We start from the raw sequence: 17,811 nt of genomic DNA, 5'->3' as shown, positions 1-17,811 counted from the left end.
ATGTTGGTATTACTTAAAAATGCATGCATTTAGTTGTATTCGGTGTTAAAAAATATAATACGGCTCTCACGGAAATACATTTTTACATTTTTGGCTTTCATGGCTCTCTCAGCCAAAAAGGTCCCCGACCCCTGACCTAGTGTGTCAAAACTTAGTAACGTTCAGTTACACATTTAACAGTGAATTATTATGTTTGTTGGCATTTTTCACATTAATTCATAAGTTAGTATTATTTTACTAAACTACGTTTATATTTGAAGTATTTTAAAAATTTTATTTTGGGAGCTTTTAATATTTTATATCAGGGGTGTCTGAGCTTTTTCCACCAAGGGCCACAAAAGATAAAAATCAAAGTAGGCAGGGCCCATATTGCCAGGCTGTCCCACAAAGATCTGTCTTGCTAACGTGCCTCCACCTCATCATCAATATTTCAGGTCGGAACAGAAAAAGTTCTTAAGCAACGTTCCATCTAAGGTGCAAGTGCGCACTGCTAATGCGTCGTCTGCGCACAAATCTATGCTACGCACAAAATCTCATTACAAAATAATAATAATAATAATAATAGTAATGGATTTTATTTGTAAAAGCACTTTACATTGAGCAAACAACCTCAAAGTGCTACAGTGTATTAAAAAGCCTAATAGCTAGAACTAGCACGCATATATCTAAAAAAAAGTTTTTTGTTTTTTTTTAAAGGAAGGGTTTTTAAGCCTTTTTTAAAAGCATCCACAGTCTGTGGTGCCCTCAGGTGGTCAGGGAGAGTGTTCCGCAGACTGAAAAATAAGCGCATTATAATAATGGATGTTATTTGTAATCAATCAATCAATCAATGATTATTTATATAGCCCTAAATCACAAGTGTCTCAAAGGGCTGCACAAGCCACAATGACATCCTCGGTTCAGAGCGCACATAAAAGCACTTTACAATGAGCAAACAACCTCAAAGTGCTACAGTGTATTAAAAAATTAAAAGATAATAAAAAAACTTTAAAAAAAACTAGAACAGCCTAATAGCTAGAACTAGCACGCATATATCTAAAAAAAAGTTTTTGTTTTTTTTAAAAAAAAGGTTTTTAAGCCTTTTTTAAAAGCATCCACAGTCTGTGGTGCCCTCAGGTGGTCAGGGGAGAGCGTTCCACGGACTGAAAAATAAGCGCATAACAATTTTCAATGTAACTGACGACAACATAAACAGTTTTGGTCATCACTGTTCAATTATTGTAACGTCAGTCTTTAAGGAGGACATGGATTACTTTGTGGAGCAAATCTCTTTATCACATGACCAAAACTGTCAGGGACTGCCGTCGGTCTTGAACCCCGAGATGCAGAGATGGCTGGCGCAGCGCAGGAAAACACTTCTTTAATGTCAGAAAAAGGAAATGCGAGGAAAACGGGAAGCAGGAAACAGGATATAATCACGGAGCCCTGACTGGTGGGTGAGGCAGGCATAAATAGCAGCGTGATTGGCAACTGCAACCAGGCGAGGGAAACGAGCGCTCAAGGAGACGTTCAGGAAGTGGAACCAAAATGACCGCTCCCAGTCTGTGGAACGCTCTCCCTGACCACCTGAGGGCACCACAGACTGTGGAGGCTTTTAAAAAGGGCTTAAAAACCCTTCTTTAAAAAAAAAAAAAAAAAAAAAAAGCCTCTTTTGAGATATATGTGTGCTAGTTCTAGCTATTAGGCTGTTCTATTTTTTATTTTTTGTACTATTTACTTTACTTATTTTAAAAATTTTATTTTGGGAGCTCATAATATTTTAGATCAGGGGTGTCTGAACTTTTACTTACTGAAAAGTCAAGTTTGGGGGGGCAATTTTGATATATATATATATATATATATATATATATATTTTTTTTTTAATTGCTAAAACACATATTATATTTAAAAATAGGTAAATAATGATATTAATAACGATTAGTTGAAATAATACAGCTTTTTTAAATCACATTCCAGTTTTTTTCCTATTGATGTTTTCATGTAGAAATGTCATTTGAACATACACAACTTTTCACATTAATTCATTAGTTTGTATTATTTTACTAAACTACGTTTATATTTTAAGTATTTAAAAAAAAATTATTTTGGGAGCTTTTAATATTTTAGATCAGGGGTGTCTGAACTTTTACGTACTGAAAAGTCAAGTTTGGGGGGGCAATTTTGATTTTTTTTTTTTTTTTAATTGCTAAAACAGATATTATATTTAAAAAGAGGTAAATAATGATATTATTAATAACGATTAGTTGAAATATTACAGCTTTTTTAAATAACATTCCAGTTTTTTTCCTATTGATGTTTTCATGTAGAAATGTCATTTGAACATACACAACTTTTCACATTAATTCATTAGTTTGTATTATTTTACTAAACTACGTTTATATTTTAAGTATTTTAAAAAAATTTATTTTGGGAGCTTTTAATATTTTAGATCAGGGGTGTCTGAACTTTTACGTACTGAAAAGTCAAGTTTGGGGGGGCAATTTTGATATATTTATTTATTTATTTTTATTTTTTTAATTGCTAAAACAGATATTATATTTAAAAAGAGGTAAATAATGATATTATTAATAACGATTAGTTGAAATATTACAGCTTTTTTAAATCACATTCCATTTTTTTTCCTATTGATGTTTTCATGTGGAAATGTCATTTGAACATACACAACTTTTCACATTAATTCATTAGTTTGTATTATTTTACTAAACTACGTTTATATTTTAAGTATTTTAAATTTTTTATTTTGGGAGCTTTTAATATTTTAGATCAGGGGTGTCTGAACTTTTACGTACTGAAAAGTCAAGTTTGGGGGGCCAATTTTGATATATTTATTTTATTTTTTATTTTTTTTAATTGCTAAAACAGATATTATATTTAAAAAGAGGTAAATAATGATATTATTAATAACGATTAGTTGAAATATTACAGCTTTTTTAAATAACATTCCAGTTTTTTTCCTATTGATGTTTTCATGTGGAAATGTCATTTGAACATACACAACTTTTCACATTAATTCATTAGTTTGTATTATTTTACTAAACTACGTTTATATTTTAAGTATTTAAAAAAAAATTATTTTGGGAGCTTTTAATATTTTAGATCAGGGGTGTCTGAACTTTTACGTACTGAAAAGTCAAGTTTGGGGGGGCAATTTTGATATATTTATTTATTTATTTTTTTTTTTTTAATTGCTAAAACAGATATTATATTTAAAAAGAGGTAAATAATGATATTATTAATAACGATTAGTTGAAATATTACAGCTTTTTTAAATAACATTCCAGTTTTTTTCCTATTGATGTTTTCATGTGGAAATGTCATTTGGACATACACAACTTTTCACATTTTCACATTTGTATCGGTATCGGTATCGCCGATACCAGCCTGAACGGTGCCGCCCGGTCCCGAACAAAGGCGGCCCCAGGAGAGGGACAGCCAATCAGACGCCTCAGATGGCGGGGAAGGTGGAGTCCCGGGGAAAGAGGGAGGGGTTGTAGGTTGTCATGACACTGTGCTCGTTTTCCTGCTGTTGTTGCTATAGCGACCGAGAACACTGTTGTCCTGTTCTCTGTTTTGGGTCTCTTGTGGGTTTTTTGTTTTTTTATAACGACAAAAACGTGTCCAACCCTTTTGTCTTGTTTTTGTTCTTTCTCGTCTTTCCTCCTGCCCTTCTGGCCCCGCCCCCTTCCTCCTGCCCACTGTCTGTCCATCCCTACCCCCCCCCCCCTCCCACCCCTACCCCCCCCCTACAGGATGTGCGTTTGTCACCTTTTCCACCCGAGCGATGGCACAGAATGCCATCAAAGCCATGCACCAGTCTCAGACCATGGAGGTACTGTACTCTTTTTCCCTCTCTTATCGCCTTCGTCTTTAACCACGTCTTGATTGTTGCATCGCGCGCGCAGCTGCTACATGCACAACACCGCACATTATGATTGTTGTGTCAGCGCCACGCTCCCCTCGCCCTCCATGAGGGGAAAAACGGTGAAAACAAACACCTTTGACACACGGGAGGAGGTTACTGCAGACCTCATCAGCTGCGCCGTAATGGGGGTCCTGGCTGCCAGTTATTTCTTCTTTTGTGTGTGTGTGTGTGTGTGTGTGTGTGTGTGTGTGTGTGGGTGGGTGGGTGTCGTCCCCCGGCTGACACGCCGACAGGCCTGGCGTTGAGGAGAATATTAGACACTGTGGGTCGAGTGAGTCAACGCTAATAACAGGATGTGGCGCTCACCCCTTCATTAGGCCCGATCACCGTAATAACGCCTGACCCCCCCCCTCACCACGGAAGTTCCGCCCCTAGCCGCACGCGCCTTTTTAATGAAGGTTCTAGAATGATTGTCATTAAAATGTACAAAAGCGGCATACTTGCCAACCCTCCCGAATTTCCCGGGAGACTCCCGAAATTCAGCGCCTCTCCCGAAAACCTCCCGGGACAAATATTCTCCCGAAAATCTCCCGATTTTCAGCCGGAGCTGGAAGCCACGCCCCCTCCAGCTCCACGCGGACCTGAGTGAGGACATCCTTTTTTTCATGACGGGAGGACAACAGGGTGACAAGAACTAAATCATCCAGACTAGAGATAAATTGTATTATTATGTTTATTTTACCTAAAAATAAATATATTTATTAATTTTTTACAAAAAAAACTAAATACATTTTTACTATATTTTGCTAAAAACATCAACATTAATTGTATTTTTATTTGTATTTTTTTGTGACTCCTTATTACATCCAGCCATACATTAAAATAAACATATTTGAAATAATTGATTTTAAATTATCATAATAATTCATTTAAAATGACCATATTTAATTATTAAAATAATTGCTTGTTTATCAACAACTTTAGCATTTTATTCATTACATTTTGAAACTCTCAGAAGCCAAGTTATGTTATATTCCTTAATATTTATTTATGCAAGTTTGAAGTATCAATTATCTAAACAGTTTTGTTTGCATATTTTCAGGATGTAGATATCTATATATATATATATATATATATATATATATATATATATATATATATATATATATATTAGAGATGCACGGTTTGCGGGCACAACCGCGGAGTCCGCGGATTATCCGCGGATCGGGCGGATGAAATTTAAAAAAAATTAGATTTTATCCGCAGGTCGGGTCGGGTGGTTGAAATAAAAAAAAATTAGATTTTAAATAGATTCAGGCGGGTGGCAGTTAAACCAATTGGGAAATATATATACATAGTTAAATGTTGTTACCCACATACGAAAAACGAGCAGGCACCTGCTGCATATGCCACAACAGAAGAAAAAAAAAAAAAAGAGATGGACACTTTTACGGAGCGGAGAAGGGACGCCTCGCCGGGGTCCGGGACCGAGGCCCCTTCCCCCGAGAGGGCCCCACCGGGAGCCGTAGCTGAGGCGATCCGCGAGAAGGGCCCGACGCACGTCCAGGGTCACCACCGCGCCCACCGCACCGACACCCCGCCTCGTCCGCCTTCGCCGCGGCCGGCGTCACGCGCAGCAGGTAAGCAGCTTACCTGCCCGCCACCCCCGTGGCCGGGGGCTCATAACAGGGGTCACTCCGCACGCTCCGCCCGCGCAGCTTACCTACCCGCCACCCCTGTTGCCGGGGGCGCGTAACAGGGGTCACTCCGCGCGCAGTGCGCTCACGAAAGGGGTGGGGCCCATACCCGGCCGTCGCCGGCAGCGAGACGCGCTTGGAGGTGCGCTCAGCTCGGCTCCCATATGATTGCGCACTGGTGTGCGTCTGGGCCGTGACAGCGTGGCACGCGAATGTCTGTGCTGCATTGGATCAGTCTCCTTTCTTTAACAGGCAAAAGCTTTATAACCTCACTAATGCCTTGCATCGTCTATATTAGATATATAACAACGGGCGGGTGCGGGCGGATGCGGTTCTGATTAAATGTTAGAAACGGGTGGATGGCGGATGGTTGACGACTTTCTGATGCGGTTGCAGATAAAATAATTGCCTATCCGCGCATCTCTAATATATATATATATATATATATATATATATATATATGTATGAAATACTTGACTTGGTGAATTCTAGCTGTCAATATACTCCTCCCCTCTTAACCACGCCCCCAACCACGCCCCGCCCCACCCCCGACCACGCCCCCACCCCCCACCTCCCGAAATCGGAGGTCTCAAGGTTGGCAAGTATGAAAAGCGGTGAAGTTGTCACGTTGTGTAAAGATGCGTTTATTAAAATATTTATTTATTGACTCAATTTATTATGAATTATGTTCATTTATCTAGTAATATTTTGAGTAATGTTACAAAAAATACCAATAAATGACGACAATACCAATATTAATAAAGACGATGAACAAATATAAAATGCATATTTAATCATAATAGTAAAAATAAATTTCATTTGTGGACTTTTACTTCAATGTACGATAAATAAAGTACAAAAGCCAAAAAGCAGTGAAGTTGTCACGTTGTGTAAATGGTAAATAAAAAGAGAATACAACAAATCCTTTTCAACTTATATTCAATTGAATAGACTGCAAAGACAAGATATTTCATGTTCACACTGAGAAACTTTCTTATTTTCTGCAAATATTAGGAATTTGATGCCTGCAACATGTTTCAAAAAAAGCTGGCACAAGTGGCAAAAAAGACTGAGAAAGTCGAGGAATGCTCATCAAAGACTTATTTGGAACATCCCACAGGTGAACGGGCTAATTGGGAACAGGTGGGTGACATGATTGGGTATAAAAGCAGCTTGGCGAGGGTCACCACTTTGTCAACAAATGCTTGAGCAAATTGTTTAAGAACAACATTTCTCAAGCAGCTATTGCAAGGAATTTAGGGATTTCACCATCTACGCTCCGTAATATCATCAAAGGGTTCAGAGAATCTGGAGAAATCTCTGCACGTACCACATCAAAAAGCCACATCAGTGTGTAAAGGATATCACCACATGGGCTCAGGAACACTTCAGAAAACCACGTCAGTAACTACAGTTGGAAGTGCAAGTTAAAACTCTACTATGCAAAGTGAAAGCCATTTATCAACAACACCCAGAAACGCTGCCGGCTTCTCTGGGCCCGAGCTCATCTAAGATGGACTGATACAAAGTGGAAAAGTGTTCTGTGGTCTGACGAGTCCACATTTCAAATTGTTTTTGGAAACTGTGGACGTCGTGTCCTCCGGACCAAAGAGGAAAATAACCATCCGGACTGTTCTAGGGTGAAAGTGTAAAAGGCAGCATGTGTGATGGTATGGGGGTGTATTAGTGGCCAAGACATGGGTAACTTACACATCTGTGAAGGCGCCATTAATGCTGAAAGGTACATACAGCTTTTGGAGCAACATATGTTGTTATCATGGACGCCCCTGCTTATTTCAGCAAGACAACGCCAAGCCACGTGTTACAACAGCGTGGCTTCGTAGTAAAAGTGTGCGGGTACTAGACTGGCCTGCCTGTAGTCCAGACATTGAAAATGTGTGAAGGCTAAAATATGAGAAGGGAGACTGTTGAACAACTTAAGCTGTACATCAAGCAAGAATGGGAAATAATTCCACTTCAAAAATGTGTCTCCTCAGTTCCCAAACCTTCACTGAGTGTTGTTAAAAGGAAAGGCCATTTAACACACTGGTAAAAATGCCTTTTTTGCAATGTGTTGCTGCTATTCAATTTTAATTCATGATTATTTGCAAAAAAAGAACATGAAATATCTTGTCTTTGCAGTCTATTCAATTGAATGTAAGTTGATTTGTTGTATTCTCTTTTTATTTACCATTTACACAACGTGACAACTTCACTGCTTTTGGGGTTTGTATATGCAGTGGAACCTCAATTTACAAACTTATTAGGTTCTTTGAACAGGGTTCCTAAATAGAAAAGTTTGTATTGTGAAGCAAATTTCTCCATAGAAGCAAATTTCTCCATAGAATGAAAGCATGAATAATTGGTTCCAGCCTTGACAAAAGTACATATTTTAGTAAAGGTGTGTACACGTTGAAGACAATATCAAGTGTGATACAGTACTGTAGATCAAACAAACATAACAAAGAAGGGATGGATCTAAAATCTCCTTAAAAACAAGCTAAACAACAACGACAAGCTAAACTGTCATGTATGCACTGCTTTGCCAACACACAGAAGACCCTTTGGTGCTCTCACAAATCATCAGAAATCACAAAATTCCTTAACATTACCAAACAAATGACTATAATAGTAAACAATTAAAAAGTTCAATCCACTTTACGTTGTCATCGACACACGAGCAGCTGACTGAGAAAAGGAAGAAGCCGGCATAAGGGGAGGAGGGACCGTGTGTGCGTGCGTGTGTGTGTGTGTGTGTGTGTGTGTGTGTGTGTGTGTGTGTGTGTGTGTGTGTGTGTGTGTGTGTGTGTGTGTGTGTGTGTGTGCGCCGCTGAATGAGAGGCAGTGTCTTCTCCTCCGCTGTGGTATGAGTCCACTTTGGCATCTTTTTCCATTAAAGTCCGGTCTGCTCACGATTAAAAACCTGTTGTGGTACCAAGTCGTTTCACACGGCTGACAGCGGAACCCAAAATGAATGAATGAAGCGTTCATACTAGGGTTGTACCGGTACTAGTATAGTATCACGGTACTAATGAATCAAAAACGGTACTATACTCTGTTTGAAAAGTACCGCTTCCCCATATATATATTTGTTTACAGGCATGACGCCGCGTGGTCATGTGGTGACATTGCTGGTTTTAGGAGCAGAGGAGCATGTTGGGCAGCGCACACACACAGAGTACTTACAAGCAGACACAGTGTGTAGACAGAAAAGGGAGAATGGACACATTTTGGTGTAAAAAGTAAAGATAAAGGTGAAGTTATAACACTGAAACACCCTCAGGAAGAGCTGCTTAATGAGACAAAAACAAATAAGTTTCTTACAAGTATCATTATCACTGGAGGACGAGAAATAGCTAAACATGCTTCACTACACACTGTAGGAGGATACAATAGCTCACCGGCGTCACAATGTAAACAAACGCCATGGGTGGATCTACACCTGACATCCACTGTAATGATACCAAGTACAGGAGCGTATTTAGTCGATACTGCTATGATCACATTGATATTTTTTATCGTCACAAAATCTTTTTTCCTTTTCAAAAAAATCATATGATGTTTATAAAGTCAGTAAATACGTCCCTGGACACATGAGGACTTTGAATATGACCAATGTATGATCCTGTAACTACTTGGTATCGGATCCATACCTAAATGTGTGGTATCATCCAAAACTAATGTCAAGTATCAAAGAAGAGAAGAATAAGTGATTATTACATTTTAACAGAAGTGTAGATAGAACATGTTAAAAGAGAAAATAAGCAGATATTAACAGTAAATGAACAAGTGGATGAATAATCAATTTTTTACAGTTTGTCCTTTATAATGTGTACAAAATAATATGTGTATAAATGACACAATATGTTACTGCATAGACTAATTAGGAGTCTTTGTTTGTTTACTTACTACTAAAAGACAAGTTGTCTAGTATGTTCACTATTTTATTTAAGGACTAAATGACAATAATAAACATATGTTTCATCTACACTAACATTTGTTGTTCCAATAAAGACAATAATAACATTTATTTAGAAAAGTACGGAAATGCATTTTGGTATGGGGACAACCCTGGTCCACACATAGAGACATGGTTGTAGGGCTGCAGCTAACGATTATTTTTCTATCGATTAATCTATAGATTATTTTTTTCGATTAATCGGTTAATCTATAGATTATTTTTTTCGATTAATCTATAGATTATTTTTCCTTTTACCGATTTTTTTTTTTAATTTAAAATAAAGAGGAAAAAATAAAATGTAGGCCAGTTTTTTCAAAAGGCATGGCTTTTATTTACAAAACAAAAAGTATGGCCACTCAGTCAACATTGACAACAACATGACAAAATATTCTGTAACAATGTAAACATTTAAAACTTTTAACATTTAACAAAATTAAAAGTAGCTTATTTGCTTTTTAATGTGCAAATATAAAAGTAAACATCCAGTGCAAATCTTAATATTCTGGAATAGTATAAGCATTTCAAAAGTAAAAGTATTGCTTATTTTGCTTTAAAATGTGCAAAAATAAAGATAAACATCCAATACAAAAAAGTGCAAAACGGAAATATTCTGTAACAAGTGTAAACATTTCAACAAAAGTAAAAGTATTGCTTATTTGCTAAAATGTGCAAAAATAAAGCTAAACATCCAATACAAAAAAGTGTACAGTGTAAACATTTCAACAAAAGTAAAAGTATTGCTTATTTTGCTTAATAACACAACAATGATAGTATGATTAAAGTGAAAGTTAATTGTTGGTTTGTACATAGTATATGTAACTGTTAATGTTGTAAAAGGTATTTGCACAACTAATTAACGTTAGCGTTTGTGACACGTCTTGTGCCGTGGGGTTCTTTCAGGACCGACAGACTGAACGCCAGACGGCTTTGCCAGGTTTACAATCTTTTAATTTTACACAAAGTCTTTTCTCTTCCAACTGCGCGGATCGCGCACCTGGGCACGATTGCGGCGTCGCTTCCGGCGCGCCCCGCCTCGCCGCTCGCTCGCCGCCGCCGCCTCTCCACAGCGTTAAAGAGGAGCGCGTCTTTGTAAACACTGAACAGGCACGCCAAACGCGCCTCTCAGAGCGAAACGGTGCTTTAGTTTATGAATTTACAACGCAGATACAAATGACACATTCATGTTTTTGTGTAATAATGACAACGTATACGCACGCGGACGATTGACTTGTTGATGGTGATGGCAAGAACGCTGTCGGGGGTTTTCTTTTCAAATGTTCGTTCATAGCCGTTGTGCTGCTATGATAGGCCATTTCCGCTCGACACAGTGTGCATACAACAACATTATTAGGCCGTTTATTGAAATACTCCCACACTTTTGACGACTTTTGGCGTGCTTTTTTCCCCTCGCTCGCATCGTCTGCTTTGCGCTCCGCCATGACAGTAAAGTAGAGTGACGTAAATATGCGACGCGCCGACGCACAAAAACGGCGTCGACGTATTTACGTAACCGATGACGTCGACTACGTCGACGCGTCGTTTCAGCCTTACATGGTTGGCACACACAGACATATTTGGCTGGATCAATAGTTTGTAAATGGAAAAAGGGGTTCTTAAATGGAGGTTGCACTGTGTAATGGAATGGAATGATTAGACTGTGGCTTTGGCCGGCAATTTAAAAGTAACGACTTTTGCTCAGGATGAGTTTTGTGTTATTGTGTTGGCTCCAGCGGCGTGTTGACGAGTGTGTCACGCTACGTCCCGCCTCTCATCACGCCGTGACATTCAGACGTCACGTGGCGGCGCGTGCCTGAATGTCACGTCCTAATGAAAGTGGATGTGAGCGAGACAGGTGATTGGCTCACAGGCGAGGTCAGCGCCATCTTGCCGATGTGTCCTTTACAGCGTTGGCACTTGTGTTGTGATGCGGGTGTTGTCCTATCACGTCCAGAGACTGTGTTGTGATGGCTCACATTTCATTAGGGACAAACACAATGTCTCCCCCTGGTGGTTGTTTCCGCTGGTGCACCCAGTTGACTACACCCACAACCAACCTTTCTTTCTTCCAGATAAACCACAGGTGTCAAACTCAAGGCCCGGGGGCCAAATCCGGCCTGCCACATTATGATATGTGGCCCTCGAAAGCCTGGAAATAATATGCGTTATCTTTTCTTACTAAATCAATTTCTTATTTCCCTTTTGACATCAAAAATCATGTACTGTGTGCTATTGCGTATCTTTTAAAATTCAACATTATCAAAATATTATATTAACATGGATTCAAAAATATTTTTTGTTAAAATAAAGATAAATACTTTACTTAAATATCTGCTTGACTTACGATTTCAAAACAAATTATCAATCAAATTGTAGACAATAAAATTGATCTAAAATTGATAATAGATTTTACAGTGAAATTTTACGAGTTTTTTACCGTAAAACGAACTTTGGTACTGTTTTTTTCCATCTACTGTAAGACACTGAAACATATAAAAAAACAAACAAACAAAAAAAACATTAAAACAAGATTTTAGAAAAAAAAATTGGTAGCTATGTTGCTTGAATTTTACCGCTAAAAACAGTGGTGTTGTTTCTCCATTCCATTCTATTTAATCAATTTTTTTTATATGCTGTAAAAAAAAATTTTTTTAAAAAAACACTGCTTTTACTATAAAATTCTGGTGACTGAGCTGCCAGTTTTTAAAGTAAAATAAAAAATAAAATATATATATATATATATATGTATTTAAAAAAACAACAATTTATATTAAAAATATATGTTTAATGTATTATATATACATTATATATACATATATATATATATATAATACATTAACAAAATGTATCTTAAAAATATATTGTTAATGTATTATATATATATATATTACATTAGCAATATATTTGTAATATAAATGTTGTTAATGTATTATATATACATATACATATATATATATATATATATATATATATATATATATAATACATTAACAATATATTTTTTATATATATATATATATATTTTTTTTTTTTTATATTATAATTAGGGATGTCCGATAATGGCTTTTTGCCGATATTCCGATACTGTCCAACTCTTTAATTACCGATACTAATATCAACCGATACCGATATCAACCGATATGCCTAATTTGGACAACCAGGTATGGTGAAGATAAGGTCCTTTTTTGAAAAAATTAATAAAATAAAATAAGATAAATCAATTAAAAACATTTTCTTGAATAAAAAAGAAAGTAAAACAATATAAAAACAGTTACATAGAAACTAGTAATGAATGAAAATTAGTAATATTAATAACAGAAAGAAACAACCCTTTTGTGTGAATGAGTGTGAATGGGGGAGGGAGGTTTTTGGAGTTGGTGCACTAAATGTAAGTGTATCTTGTGTTTTTTATGTTGATTTAATAAAATAAAAAAAACAAATAAAAAAAAACGATACTGATAATAAAAAAAACGATACCGATCATTTCCGATATTACATTTTAACGCATTTATCGGCCGATGATATCGACAGGCCGATATTATAGGACATCTCTAATTATAAAACATTAACAATATATTTGGAAAAAACTAAATGGAATAAATGGAAAAATATGTTGTTAATGTATTATATGTATATATATATATATATATATATATAAATTATATATAGTATTTTTTTTTTCACTTGAGCTGCAAATTTTTATTTTTTATTTTACATATATATAAATATTACTCATTGTTAAAGCGGCCCTCTGAGGGCAACCCTAACTGCCATGTGGCCCTCAATGAAAACCAGTGTGACATTAGATCCCGCCCTCTCATCCTTTAAGCCCCGCCCAGAAAGTCTCATCCCTCAGAACATAGCGGCGGTGAGGACGTAACCACACTCATGCTTTCGGACTTGCAGCTTTTTCCGCCCTCTCGCCCGTCAGAGCGACGGTCACCCTGACGATGGATCGTAATGGCGGCCACCACACACACACACACACACACACACACACACACACACACACACACACACACACACACTAAGTCAAAAACGACAAGCATCATCACTTAGAAAAACAGCCATTTCATTAGGTACACTATCAAATAGTCTATTAGCGCTAATTAGTCAGCAATTAGCTTTGATTGCCACTAATACAACACTGATGGATGACTGCTGTTACTGCCTCACACACACACACATACACACACACACACACACACACACACACACACGATTAAAGTAACTTCCACTGATGGTCCAAATCTTATCAATTTTTCTTTGGTGCTGCCACGTCTCTTTCTGCGCTCTGTCTGGTCATCCTCGTCGTCCATGGCTCGATCCGTACACACACACACACACACACACACACACACACACACACACACACACACACACACACACACACACACACACACACACAAGGTTTGCCTCCCTACGAGCTGATGAAATAGTTGGAGAAGTCAGGAAATCTCTTTCTGGACTCTGAGATAACTGAGGCCTCATGGGTCCACTGGCTTTAAAGTCAGGCTTCCTGTGTGTGTGTGTGTGTGTGTGTGTGTGTGTGTGTGTGTGTGTGTGTGTGTGTGTGTGTGTGTGTGTGTGTGTGTGTGTGTGTGCGTGTGCGTGTGCGCGTGTGTGTGTGTTAATGAAACAGTGATATTTCCTTGCACTGCAAAAAGTCAGTGTTCAAAAACAAGAATAAAAAATACAAAAATGAGGGGTATTTTATTTGAACGAAGCAAAATTATCTGCCAATACAACAAGAAAATTCGGCTTGTCAAGACTTTCCATAACAAGTAAAATTAGCTAACGTCACTGAACCCAAAAATACCTTAATTAAAAGCCTTAGTGGCCACATGCGTGGACAGCACCTTTTAGCTCTCATTTCCAAAATTGTGCACACTGCTGAATTGGGGTCTTATGGCCACTTATGTGGACACTTATACTGCCATCTGGTGGTGTCAGAAGAGTAGAACATACAATGGAATTTGGGGGAAAAAAGTGTAAAAATAAGAATTAGCATGTCACCAAACATGAAGTACACGTTTGTGTACTTATGGACTAAGTTCATCTTATCAAAAGATAATTCTTAGTTTTTATTCTTCATACCCCGTTTCCATATGAGTTGGGAAATTGTGTTAGATGTAAATATAAACGGAATAAAAAGATTTGCAAATCATTTTCAACCCATATACAGTTGAATATGCTACAAAGACAACATATTTGATGTTTGATGTATATATTTTTTTTTTAAATTTAAAATATGCATAAAAACAACAGCAAGCCTGATCCAATACAGTGCTATAGCCTTAACAGACATTATAACACAATGAAAACAATGGAAAAGAAAAAACAAAAACTAATGAGCATTGGACTTTCTTTTTCTTTTGTTCAAACTGTTAACCTTTTTCTTTTTTTTTGCAAATAATCATTAACTTTAGAATTTGATGCCAGCAACACGTGACAAAGAAGTTGGGAAAGGTGGCAATAAATACTGATAAAGTTGAGGAATGCTCATCAAACACTTATTTGGAACATCCCACAGGTGAACAGGCTAATTGGGAACAGGTGGGTGCCATGATTGGGTATAAAAGTAGATTCCATGAAATGCTCAGTCATTCACAAACAAGGATGGGGCGAGGGTCACCACTTTGTCAACAAATGCGTGAGCAAATTGTTGAACAGTTTAAGAAAAACCTTTCTCAAGCAGCTATTGCAAGGAATTTAGGGATTTCACCATCTACGCTCCGTAATATCATCAAAGGGTTCAGAGAATCTGGAGAAATCACTGCACGTAAGCAGCTATGCCCGTGACCTTCGATCCCTCAGGCTGTACTGCATCAACAAGCGACATCAGTGTGTAAAGGATATCACCACATGGGCTCAGGAACACTTCAGAAACCCACTGTCAGTAACTACAGTTGGTCGCTACATCTGTAAGTGCAAGTTAAAACTCTCCTATGCAAGGCGGAAACTGTTTATCAACAACACCCAGAAACGCCGTCGGCTTCGCTGGGCCTTAGCTCATCTAAGATGGACTGATACAAAGTGGAAAAGTGTTCTGTGGTCTGACGAGTCCACATTTCAAATTGTTTTTGGAAACTGTGGACGTGGTGTCCTCCGGACCAAAGAGGAAAAGAGCCATCCGGATTGTTATAGGCGCAAAGTGCAAAAGCCAGCATGTGTGATGGTATGGGGGTGTATTAGTGCCCAAGACATGGGTAACTTACACATCTGTGAAGGCACCATTAATGCTGAAAGGTACATACAGCTTTTGGAGCAACATATGTTGCCATCCAAGCAACGTTACCATGGACGCCCCTGCTTATTTCAGCAAGACAATGCCAAGCCACGTGTTACATCAACGTGGCTTCATAGTAAAAGAGTGCGGGTACTAGACTGACCTGCCTGTAGTCCAGACATTGAAAATGTGTGAAGGCTAAAATATGAGAAGGGAGACTGTTGAACAACTTAAGCTGTACATCAAGCAAGAATGGGAAAGAATTCCACCTGAGAAGCTTCAAAAATGTGTCTCCTCAGTTCCCAAACGTTTACTGAGTGTTGTTAAAAGGAACGGCCATGTAACACAGTGGTGAACATGCCCTTTCCCAACTACTTTGGCACGTGTTGCAGCCATGAAATTCTAAGTTAATTATTATTTGCAAAAAAAAAATAAAGTTTATGAGTTTGAACATCAAATATGTTGTCTTTGTAGCATATTCAACTGAATATGGGTTGAAAAGGATTTGCAAATCATTGTATTCCGTTTATATTTACATCTAACACAATTTCCCAACTCATATGGAAACGGGGTTTGTAATTAGGGTCCAATAAGCCCAAATAGTAAAGAGAAATAATAAAAGCTTGTAAACAAACAGTTTGGGCCTTAAGAGGTTAAAATAAGTATATTCTCACTAATCACAAGTGCACTTTTCTTGGTAGAAAAAAAAAGAGACCTTTTTGATCAATATGTTGAAAAATATTCTTAAATGAAGTAAATGCTAGTGCCATTATCTTGACATAATGATATGCGCTCGGCATTACATTTACTTTACTAATTTATTGTTCTTAATGGAAAGGCAACAAGGCAAGCGCTTGTTACTCTCGGGGTCTCCTAGCCGCTCAGGCAAATCATATTGTCTAAAAATGCATTTTTCCATGGATAACATGACATCATCACGCCAAGTGTGTGCTCTTTCAGTCAATTAGTGCGCATATATACAGCCCGGCCCCCGGCCAAAACATTTTTTTATTGTAATTTTGAAGAATTAATCTGAATGTGCATGAACCATTTCTGTTCAAAATTGTTAGACATGTGAAATGTTTAAATATTAACTGTCAGTTTACTGTACTGTGCCAACTGTACTACTATATGAGTACCTATTTTCTATTGTTTCATTGAAAATAAAACAGCAAAGTCCATTTGGCTGTCATCTGTTTTAATTATGAGACATATGCGGTCCTCTCCAAGGTTTCTCATAGTCATTCACATCGACGTCCCACTGGGGTGAGTTTTTCCTTGCCCTTATGTGGGCTTTGTACCGAGGATGTCGTTGTGGCTTGTGCAGCCCTTTGAGACACTTGATTTAGGGCTATATAAATAAACATTGATTGATTGATTGATTGACATATTTGTGTCAAAGTCTAGATTTTTTTTTTTTTTCATGCTTGAAATAAGAAATGATTACTTTAAAAAAAGTAGTTTTTTACTTGTGAGTGGAGATGTCCGATAATGGCTTTTTTGCCGATATTCCGATATTGTCTACCTCTTAATTATTCTGATATCAATGATACCGATATATACAGTGGTGGAATGAACACATTATTATGCCTAATTTTGTTGTGATGCTCCACTGGATGCATTAAACAATGTAACAAGGTTTTCCAAAATAAATCAACTCAAGTTATGGAAAAAAAATGCCAACATGGCACTGCCATATTTATTATTGAAGTCACAAAGTGCATTATTTTTTTTAACATGCCTCAAAACAGCAGCTTGGAATTTGGGACATCTCCCTGAGAGAGCATGAGGAGGTTGGGTGGGCGGGCGGGGTTGAGGTGAGCGTGGGGTGTATTTTGTAGCGTCCCGGAAGAGTTAGTGCTGCAAGGGGTTCTGGGTATTTGTTCTGTTGTGTTACAGTGCGGACGTTCTCCCGAAATGTGTTTGTCATTCTTGTTTGGTGTGGGTTCACAGTGTGGCGCATAGTTGTAACAGTGTTAAACTTGTTTATACGGCCACCCTCAGTGTGACCTGTATGGCTGGACCAGGAGACGAACTGGATCCTTGTGGAAAGAATAATAATAAT

The 17,811-nt window shown here is 37.7% G+C and overlaps 1 protein-coding gene across 7 annotated transcripts in view; it reads left to right on the top strand.

Annotated features, from left to right (window-relative positions):
- celf2 (cugbp, Elav-like family member 2) overlaps window positions 1–17,811 on the top strand; it is a 465,802-nt gene that overhangs the window by 386,350 nt on the left and 61,641 nt on the right. For all 7 annotated transcript variants that reach the window (XR_009815324.2, XM_061961318.2, XM_061961317.2 and 4 more), the window contains one exon: window positions 3,750–3,829. Coding sequence is in view for 6 of the 7 variants with exons in the window: in XM_061961318.2 (XP_061817302.1) it covers window positions 3,750–3,829 (80 nt within the window). In the remaining variant the exon portion in view is untranslated. The remainder of the gene's footprint in view (window positions 1–3,749; window positions 3,830–17,811) is intronic.

Source organism: Nerophis lumbriciformis, linkage group LG05, assembly GCF_033978685.3.
Source record: "Nerophis lumbriciformis linkage group LG05, RoL_Nlum_v2.1, whole genome shotgun sequence".
In the NCBI taxonomy this organism is placed as follows: Eukaryota; Metazoa; Chordata; class Actinopteri; order Syngnathiformes; family Syngnathidae; genus Nerophis; species Nerophis lumbriciformis.
Note: the sequence above shows the minus strand (reverse complement) of the source record. Positions and strands in the feature narration are given on the sequence as shown.